Source organism: Coregonus lavaretus (assembly GCF_964263955.1).
Source record: "Coregonus lavaretus genome assembly, chromosome: 11".
In the NCBI taxonomy this organism is placed as follows: domain Eukaryota; kingdom Metazoa; phylum Chordata; class Actinopteri; order Salmoniformes; family Salmonidae; genus Coregonus; species Coregonus lavaretus.
In genome coordinates, this window is record NC_139998.1 from 1,844,514 (window position 1) to 1,855,717 (window position 11,204).

Sequence of the window (11,204 nt, forward strand, 5' to 3'; positions counted from 1 at the left end):
TAATGGAACTGTTAACAGGCATTACCCGGAGAATGCGGGTATTGTGGTGTTATAACTTCCTGCTATCAACCAATCAGCTTACAGGACCTAAACAACCCGTTTTATAAATAGCCACATGGGACCTTTGATATAGTAATGATATGTGGAGCCATGGCAAATCTGCCATGAGTTTGACAAGATTCTACATCTCCATATGAATCTGAAATGACACAGATACTTTTATCTATCTGAACATTTCAAATTTCGGATTACTGTAACCAGAGGTAAATTCAAATGTTCTGCTCCGTTTTTACTGTAAACTGTATCACCGAGTACTTGACTAGGGCAGGACCTCACAGCTAACTTACCTAAATATTCTGATACAATTTTTTTTTTTTTTTTTTGCTTGAAATGGGAATGGTGTAATTGATTCAACAAACGAAAACACATATCATTTATCTAAATGTAGCTTTTTTTAATGAACCAGAAAATCTATAGATATTTGTTGTTGCTAATCAAAGTTAGCTGGCTAACTCATTAATCCGGCTTTGTAGTATACCCCTCAGATGTCAGGATCCTAATGCCTGTTCCTGACCTAGAAATCAAGCGCCGATCCATTGTGAGAGGAATGAAAACAATGTATTCTCCATTACTTTGAATGAGCTGTGGGAATTCAAGAATAGCTTTGTTCGCCTTCGCTTCTGTCTGTCTTATTTCCAAGTCAGAAGATAAATGAGTATGCTTTGATACTGCTTGAGGGAAAAGCCATCAATGTCCCAATGGAGTCCTCACAAAGACAGAAGAGATATAGAATAAAGAAAATGGTACTGGAGTATGAACTTAATGCAGAGTAGCAGTGTTTTTTATGCAATGAGGCTGAGTCATATCCCTGGTCATTTCACGTCACCTTCAAGGGAAGTGTAACCCAATTTGCTAACTTTTCACTATAAAATATGGAATTCAGATTCTATGTCATGCAATTGAGCAGTATGTCAAAACAAACTGAATTGTTCTCTATCTTACATTTTAGTAGACGCTCTTATCCAGAGCGACTTACAGTTAGTGAGTGCATACATTTTTCAAACTGGCCCCCCGTGGGAATCGAACCCACAACCCTGGCGTTGCAAACGCCATGCTCTACCAACTGAGCTACAGGGGACCATAGAAACATTTGTCCTTTCTTTGGCACATCACTTCTATGCATTCAGATTAGCAAAAAAGCAGTTGGTCTAGTTCATTAAGAGACAATTGTAGGAAATTATCAATATATCAAATATAATTGATCCGCCACATTTTTCCTATCTTCAGAGTTATCCCTTGGTTCAGACGGATTGTGTGCTTTTATCGAGAAAAGCTTGATCAAGACAAGTGTAGAAGGGTAGCAATAGCATAGCCATTTGTAACATTAAAGGTACAATCTGTAATATTTACTGCCATTGAATAGTAATTTCAATTAATGCATTGATTCTTGAAGAACATAACCTAATAATACTCTTCATGAGCTTAGTACAAGTTTCCATCATTTACACTTCTCCAGCCCTATCCCTCATAGACCTCATAGCAAACAAAGTCTGGGGCAGCCATTTGGCTGAAAAACAAATGCAGGATTGTGGCTTTAATGTCTAATTGTCTTAATATTCCATGGTCCTTGATCCTATTAGTGATGGAGGATGATTCACATTAAAGGGGGCAGGAAGCATAGCAAGGATTATGCTTACCTGTAAACAGGAAATTAGCTAGCTTTAAAGCATCTGAACATCCTTGCTACAGTATAGCTAATTGACTTTAATGAGGAGTAGAGTTAAAGCAAACCAATAATAACCCCCTTTGGTCATTTACATCTGCCAGATCTTTAATTTCCTTTTCTTATTTTTTTGTTGTTGTGGTAGTTAATGTTTTAAGTTATGTCGTGTTTAGTTTTAATATTACATGTTTAAGTCAAGGTAGGACTATTATCTGTTTAATACAACATACCATATTTTCAACAAATTAACATCATTACAATTTTGTTAATTAAATGAAATCTGCATATGACCTTTATTGCACAGAACAATTTGAATGTACGTTTTTAATGGATTTTTTAAAATGTATTTTCATACAAAGTTGTCTTAGACTACATGTTCAAAGTAGTCCTGGGTAACAATAACAAAAGAGAAAGAAAATAAAGTGGCTTCAGAAAGTATTCATAACCCTTGCCTTTTCCACATTTTGTTGTGTTACAACGTGGGATTAAAATGGATTGAATTGTTGTTTTTTGTCAGTGATCTACACAAAATACTCTATAATGTCAAAGTGGAAGAAACATGTTTACTTTATTTTATGGATAATAAAACACTAATATATCTTCGATAAGTAGTCAACCCCCTGAGTCAATACATGTTAGAATCACCTTTGGCAGCGATTACAGTTGTGAGTCTTTCTGGGTAAGTCTCTAACAGCTTTGCACACCTGTATTGTACAATATTTGCCCTTTATTCTTGAAAAAAAATATTCAAGCTCTGTCAAGTTGGTTGTTGGTCATTGCTAGACAGCCATTTTCAAGTCATGCCATAGATTTTCAAGCCGATTTAAGTCTAAACTGTAAACAGGCCACTCAGGAACATTCAGTGTCATCTTGGTAAGCAATTTCAGTTGTCCTTGGGTTTTAAGTTATTGTCCTGCTGAAAGGTGAATTTGTCTCCTAGTGCCTGTTGGAAAGCAGACTGAACCTAATTTTCCTCTTGGAGTTTGCCTGTGCTTAGCTCTATTCCGTTTCTTTTTATCCAAAAAACGTCCTATTCCTTGCCGATGACAAGCATACCCATAACACGATGCAGCCACCTCCATTCTTGAAAATATGAAGATTGGTACTCAGTGATGTCTTGTGCCGGATTTAAGTTTGCCGACGACACAACAGTGGTAGGTCTGATCAACGACAACGATGAGACAGCCTATAGGAAGGAGGTCAGAGACCTGGCCGTATGGTGCCAGGATAACAACCTCTCCCTCAATGTGACCAAGACATAGAGATGATTGTGGACTAAAGGAAAAAAATGAGGACTGAGCACGCCCCCATTCTCATCGATGGGGCTGTAGTGGAACAGGTTGAGAGCTTCAAGTTCCTTGGTGTCCACATCACCAACTAACTATCATGGTCCAAACACACCAAGAGAGTCGTGAAGAGGGCACAACAAAGCCTATTCCCCCTCAGGAGACTGAAAAGATTTGGCATGGATCCTCATATCCTCAAAAATATCTACAGCTGCACCATCGAGAGCATCCTGATTGGTTGCATCACCGCCTGGTATGGCAACTGCTCGGCCTCCGACCGCAAGGCACTACAGAGGGTAGTGCGTACGGCCCAGTACATCACTGGGGCCAAGCCTCCTGCCATCCAGGACCTCTATACCAGGCGGTGTCAGAGGAAGGCCCTCAAAATTGTCAAAGACTCCAGCCACCCTACTCATAGACTGTTCTCTCTGCTACCGCACGGCAAGCGGTACCGGAGTGCCAAGTCTAGGTCCAAAAGACTTCTCAACAGCTTCTACCCCCAAGCCATAAGACTCCTGAACAGCTAATCATGGCTACCTGAACTATTTGCACTGCCCCTCCACCCCCACCCCCACCCCATCTTTTTACACTGCTGCTACTCTGTTAATTATTTATGCATAGTCACTTTAACTCTACCCACATGTACATATTACCTCAACTACCTCAACTAGCCGGTGCCCCGGCACATTGACTCTGCACCGGTACCCCACTGTATATATCGCCTCCCTACTGTTATTTTATTTTACTTCTGCTCTTTTTTTCTCAACACTTTTTTGTTGTTGTTTTATTTTACTTAAAAAAAAATGCATTGTTGGTTAAGGGCTGTAAGTAAGCATTTCACTGTAATGTCTACACCTGTTGTATTCGGCGCATGTGGCCAATACAATTTGATTTGATTTGATTTGCCTTAAACATAACGCTTTGTATTCAGGACAAAAAGTTCATTTCTTTGTAACATTTTTTGCAGTTTTAGTTTAGTGCCTTATTGCAAACAGGATGCATGTTATGTATATTCTGTACAGGCTTCCTTCTTTTCACTCTGTCATTTATGTTAGTATTGTGGAGTAACAAAATGTTGTTGATCCATTCTCAGTTACTGTATCTCCTATCACAGCAATTAAACTCTCTAACGGTCTTAAAATCACCATTGGCCTCATGGTGAAAACCCTGATTGGTTTCCTACCTCTCCGGCAACTAAGTTAGGAAGGGTGCCTGTATTTTTGTAGTGATTGGGTGTATTGATACACTATCCAAAGTGTAATTAATAACTGCACCATGCTCAAAGGTATATTCAATGTCTGCTTTTTACCCATCGACCAATAGGTGCCCTTCTTTGCCGGGTCTTTGTGGTTGAATCTGTGCTTGAAATTCAGTGCTCGACTGAGGGACCTTAGAGATAATTGTATGTGTGAGGTACAGAGATGAGGTAGTCATTTAAAAATCATGTTAACACTATTATTGCACACAGAGTGAGTCCATGCAACCTATTATGTGACTTGTTAAGCACATGTCTATTCCTGAACTTATTTAGACATTTCAGCTTTTCATTTTTAATTAATTTGTAATCAGCCGGAGAGAGAAGCATTAGCCATATTATCCACTTGTTCTCAGCCAAATGGATTACTCCAAAGCTGCCGCAGACCACTTCATGGGTGAAACCATCTGTGTTGCTACACCATCTGCATATTCAGTCCATACTTCCAACCATTGGTTGGTTGGAAGTATGGACTGAATATGCAGAAGGTGTAGCAACACAGATGGTTTCACCCATGAAGTGGTCTGAGGCAGCTTTGGAGTAATCCATTTGGCTGAGAACAAGTGGATGACATTCCTGTCTGGAATGTCATCCATCATAAATAACTTAGCCTTTGTCCTTCACATATCCGCAAAGCCCAGATGTCCACAGTGTGTAGTTGAAAAGGCAAGGGCATTACGTATATTGTATATGCGGGAGGATCAGCAGGAACATATTCTGTTGTTGTTGTTGTTTTATCTTCACACCCTTCACACAATTAAACCTGGAAGGGAATTTTTGCATGGGTGGGGTTGGGGAGGGTCGAGTAAATAACTGTAAATTCAAACAAAACCATAATTCTGACAGCCAAAGCTCACTAACATGGGATTAACATACGTGTTTTACAGGTTGTTGATCACATTAGCCATAAAGTAGAGTATCCTAACTTTTATCCTCCACAAACATGTTAACCAGAACGTAAGCCCATTATGTAAGACTCTTTGGAGTCCACTGTAACATAATTCAAAAGGCAACAGACAAACAGATAGCAAGATTTTCATGCAAGAATATGCAATAGATATACCATCAGTTGTTGTCATATAGGGAGTATAATCCACAGTAGCATACAAACGTTTCTAGCGTGTGTGTGTAATGTATGGTTATGGTTATTTAAATTATATGCGCAAATCTTTCAACTAGTACACCACTTCCTGCTATTAAATATTTAGTTACTTCAGAAACAGATGAGGATTTCACTGTAAACAGTTTCAACAATCAATACTTTTTCCATAACATTGTCCAGTTCAATTATAGAATGTTGTAATTATAACACTATTATTTATGTCATTGTTAATATTTTGCGTATGTTTATATAATGCCACATTTTCAATTAGGTTGATTTAGCTCCCTGAGAGAAACAAAAAGGAATAGATCTTAAGGGCCAATATTATGATATAATATGATACAATTATACAGTATGATCATTATATTTGACATAATAATATGATACAATAATACAATGTCTAATGGCCAATAAACATTGCTAACCACAGTGTCTACCACAAGCAAATAGAGATAATGAGATCTAATCTGGATTAATGAATGAAATTAATTGAGAGGGGTTTTGAGAAGTATCATGTTACAAACAAAGGCTGCTATGGAGCAAATGACTTTCAGCTACCCTTACACACAATCAAACTATGCCAACAAAATTATGTGTATTTTTTATCCCCCTTGGTAACACTTTAGATTAAGTTGCTCTTGTAGTAATGCATTAATTACTCTAGTAACAACATCAGTAAAATGTTGTTCCATAGCATTATAAAAAGTAGTCATTGCTTTGAAAATGCATAGTAATGGAGTTGAGCATTCTTTGTTATGACACAAGAGGACTAAGAAACAGTAACACAATTATTATACCATTACAATGCAATTACTAAAGTATTATGTAACAACATGGTTTTAGTAGAGTAACACTAGAGTAAATGTAATTAATTAAAAATTTAAAACAAATTAAAAATCCTAGAGTAATTACATTGCACTCCACAGATATAAAAGCAACTTAATGTAAAGTGTAGAGAATAATATGGATGAGATACAAAATGTAGTACATATACAGTTGAAGTCGGAAGTTTACATACACCTTAGCCAAATACATTTAAACTCAGTTTTTCACAATTCCTGACATTTAATCATAATAACAATTCTCTGTTTTAGGTCAGTTAGTATCACCACTTTATTTTAAGAATGTGAAATGTCAGAATAATAGTAAAGATAATTATTTATTTCAGCTTTTATTTCTTTCATCACATTCCCAGTGAGTCAGAAGTTTACATACACTCAATTAGTATTTGGTAGCATTGCCATTAAATTGTTTAACTTGGGTCAAATGTTTCAGGTAGCCTTCCACAAGCTTCCCACAATAAGATGGGTGAATTTTGGCCCATTCCTCCTGACAGAGCTGGTGTAACAGAGTCAGGTTTGTAGGCCTCCTTGCTCGCACACGCTTTTTCAGTTCTGCCCACACATTTTCTATAGGATTGAGGTCAGGGCTTTGTGATGGCCACTTCAATACCTTGACTTTGTTGTCCTTAAGCCATTTTGCAACAACTTTGGAAGTACGCTTGGGGTCATTGTCCATTTGGAAGACCCATTTGCGACCAAGCTTTTACTTCCTGACTGATGTCTTGAGATGTTGCTTCAATATATCCACATATTTTTCCTTCCTCATGATGCCATCTATTTTGTGAAGTGCACCAGTCCCTCCTGCAGCAAAGCACCCCCACAGCATGATGCTGCCACCCTCGTGCTTCACGGTTGGGATGGTGTTCTTCTGCTTGCAAGCTACCCCCTTTTTCCTCCAAACATAACGATTGTCATTATGGCAAACAGTTCTATTTTTGTTTCATCAGACCAGAGGACATTTCTCCAAAAGGTACGATCTTTGTCCTCATGTGCAGTTGCAAACCGTAGTCTGGCTTTTTTATGGTTGTTTTGGAGCAGTGGCTTCTTCCTTGCTGAGCGGCCTTTCAGGATAAGTCGATATAGGACTCTCTTTACTGTGGATATAGATACTTTTGTACCTGTTTCCTCCAGCATCTTTGCAAGGTCCTTTGCTGTTTTTCTGGGATTGATTTGCACTTTTCGCACCAAAGTTTGTTCATCTCTAGGAGACAGAATGCATCTCCTTCCTGAGCGGTATGATGGCTGCGTGGTCCCATGGTGTTTATACATGCGTACTATTGTTTGTACAGATGAACGTGGTACCTTCAGGCGTTTGGAAATTGCTCCCAAGGATGAACCAGACTTGTGGAGGTCTACAATTATTTTTTTCTGAGGGCTTGGCTTCTTTTGATTTTCCCATGATGTCAAGCACAGGGGCACTGAGTTTGAAGGTAGGCCTTGAATTACATTCACAGGTACACCTCCAATTGACTCTAATGATGTCAATTAGCCTATCAGAAGCTTCTAAAGCCATGACATCATTTTCTGGAATTTTTCCAAACTATTTAAAGGCACAGTCAACTTAGTGTATGTAAACATCTGACCCACTTGAAATGTGATACAATGAATTATAAGTGAAATAATGTGTCTGTAAACAATTGTTGGAAAAATTTGTTTTGTCATGCACAACGTAGATGTCCTAACCGACTTGCCAAAACTATAGTTTGTTAACAAGACATTTGTGGAGTGTTTGAAAAACTAGTTTTAATGACTCCAACCTAAGTGTACATAAGGGACAAAGTTACATAAGGGATTGTTCAAATGTGCTCATTAACATTTTTGTGAACAAATATTTCAATTTCTGTAAAAAATATATGTGAACTAAAAATACAGGCTAAAGGACAGCAAAGGCAAAAGGATGGTCTGCTTTTTGCATTCTGGCTGTTATTACAAACATATAGAAGGGTTCATATCTTTTTTTAAATCTTTTTTCCCAAATATAAATCGACAGGAATATGAATCGCTCACAACACAATTTGCTTTTGAACAAACAGTCCCTGACGGCCTTGCAGAAATTGCCAATGCTGTGGAGCGTCTGCTGTGCTATCATCCCCCTCATATACTCAACAAATTATGAAAGCAAGGAACTTCTCTCTCCATTTCCAACACTCAAGTCACAAAAAACAGATTACTCTATGATAACATCCCAGGATCTACAGGTTTGTAAGAGAGGATATACAGTGCATTCGGAAAGTATTCAGACCCCTTGACTTTTTCCAAATTTTGCTAGGTTACAGCCTTATTCTAAAATTGATTAAATTGTTGTTTTTTTCACCATCAATCCACACACAATACCCCATAATGACAAAGGAAAAACTGGATTTTAGAATCTTTTGCAAATTTATTAAAACTAAAAATGATGGAGGCCACTGTGATCTTGAGGACCTTCAATGCTGCAAAATAAATGTGGTACCCTTCCCCAGATCTGTGCCGCAATACAAACCTGTCTCAGAGCTCTATGGACAATTCCTTTGACTTCATGGCTTGGTTTTTGCTCTGACCTGCACTGTCAACTGTAAATAGGATGCACCTGAGCTCAATTTCAAGTCTCATAGCAAAGGGTCTGAATACTTATGTAAATAAGATATTTTATTTAAAAAATATATATACATTTGCAAAAATTTCTAAAAACCTGTTTTTGCTTTGTCATAATGGGGTTTTGTGTGTAGATTGCTGAGGATTGTTATTTATTTAATCCATTTTAGAATAAGGCTGTAACGTAAGACAATATGGAAAAGGTCAAGGGGTCTAAATACATTCCGAAGGCACTGTATATATATATATATATATATATATATATATATATATATATATATATATATATATATATATATATATAGTATACTGTATATATTTTTTTGTATAATTTCAAGTTCAGTCTGTTTGCTCCCTGGGTCCCGTTAAATCATTTTCATGTTAAACTTGCGAGGGGTCTCTGCAGCACTGTTGCTCACTCCAGCGTCTGACTTGCGTGGCACGTACTCTATCTCTATGTTGTGCTTTGTGGCCCCTTTACCTCTGCTCCACAGAAAGAGTAGCACCAGACAAAACAGGACAACACCAAGGAAAGATATGAAGCCCATGGTGGTGGCGATGATTAAGGTCTTTATGTCGAAGGGGAAGGGGACGTTGGTTTGCGTCCCATTGTCATCATTCTCATTGGGCTGGTTGGAGATGAAGGCAAAGGTCTTGTTGGGTTGGTGGGGCCAGTCTGGAGAGTAGCTGTGGACATGCAGGTGGGCGAGAGATGTGTCGTTGCCACCAGCGTTGCTGGCTATGCACACATACGTGCCGTTATCCTGGATCTGAGCATACCGCACCTCGAGGGTGCCATCGGGGAATACTGTGAGCCGCCCGATGGTTTTGGTCATGATGAACTGCTTCTGCGGGGAGAGCCACATGATGACTGGGGCAGGATCACCGTCTGCCTGGCAACCAAAATTAACTGTAGTTCCCTCGTCCACAAGTTTCTGCTGCGCCTTGCGGTCCCGGATCCTGGACTTGCGACACGTGAAGTAGTTGGGCTGCAGGACGTCCGGGAAATCTTTGAACTCTTTTCCCTGTACGAACTCAGGTGAAGCGCAGATGGGTTGCTGCCGGTTGAAGTTGAGCCTCCAGCGTCTCCGGAACACCCACAGCAGCCGACAGTCACAGGCCAAGGGGTTGTCGTAAAGCGCCAGAGTCTCCAGGTTGCCTACCGAGTGGAACGCAGACTCCTCCAAGGTGCTCAAAGCATTTCCAGATACATTGAGGATCTTCAGATAGTTTAAGCCTCGGAAGGAGTAGGGCTCGATCATAGCCAGCCTGCCCCCGACCATGTGAAACTCCTGGAGCCTCAGAAGGTCATGGAGCTTATTCCCCTCAATGGTGTGGATGGGGTTATAGGACAGATTCAGAAACCGTAGGTAGACCAAGTGCCGGAGAGCCACGTAGGGGATGGAGGTCAGGTTGCCATTGGTGATGGTCAGCGAGGTGAGGTTCAGTCCATAGAGGCAATTGGAAGTCATGGTGTCCAGGTAGGGCCAGTAAGCGATCTCTAGCACTTTAAGCCGGTAGAGCCTTTTAAAGGAGAAGTCCTTAATAATAATGATGTTGAGGTGGCGCAGCCTGAGAAAGATCAGACTGTGGAGGTGAGTGAAGGCCTCAGTGGGCACCGAGGTCAGGTTGCACTTCTCCAACGTCAGCTGCTCCAGGCTGCTGAGGCCATGGAAGGCCCGGTGGGAGATGAACACGAGGTCGTTGTCACCCACCTCCAGTGAGCGCAGGTTGTACAGGTCCTGGAACATGTAGTCCAGCAGGATGACTATCTTGTTCTCACTGATGTCCAGCTGGGTGAGGTTGCTGAGGCCCAGGAACACGCCCAGCTGGATGAGTTTGAGCTTGTTGCTGCGCAGCCCCAATGTCTGCAGGCCGTACAGGTTGTTGAAGGCGCCGGGCTCGACAGCCGATATGGTGTTCTCGTTAAGTTCCAGCTCCTCCAGGTTGGGGTAGGCGGTAAACTCATCCGTGTTGATGGTCTTGATGCGGTTCTTGCTGAGGTCAAGCAGCCGCGTTTCTGTGGGGATGCCCTCGGGGACAGACATAAGCTTCTTGCGTTGGCACATGACTGAGCGCTCCTGGGTGTTGCACTCGCAGCGGGATGGGCAGCTTGTGCTGGAACCAGACAGTACAGTGGCCAGGATCAGAATCAGAATGGGCTGCCAGCACGCAACCAGGTAGCTGTTTCCACTCGCTTCCCTAGCCCCCATCCTATCGGTTACCTATGGAGACACGAGATACAGAGAAAGGACTTGTTAGAATAAAATACACTGATTAGATATAGTCTAAATAACACTCTTTCATTTCCTCATCATTACAATTACTGGTCACTCAAACTTATAATTTGTAGAAGTACTAGTTATTGACATTGTTGGACAGTGGGATCATAGTGTAGGTTTAATGCTGCTGAACTGTCTAC

The 11,204-nt window shown here is 40.4% G+C and overlaps 1 protein-coding gene across 1 annotated transcript; it reads right to left on the bottom strand.

The window, feature by feature from the left end:
- Positions 1-9,147: 9,147 nt before the first annotated feature.
- On the bottom strand, positions 9,148-10,995 carry LOC311136876 (leucine-rich repeat and immunoglobulin-like domain-containing nogo receptor-interacting protein 1; the record flags this gene model as incomplete). The annotated part of the gene is made up of 1 exon (XM_084171189.1): positions 9,148-10,995. One exon carries the CDS (start codon positions 10,993-10,995, stop codon positions 9,148-9,150), a length of 1,848 nt encoding a protein of 615 aa, XP_084027315.1.
- Positions 10,996-11,204: the final 209 nt, after the last annotated feature.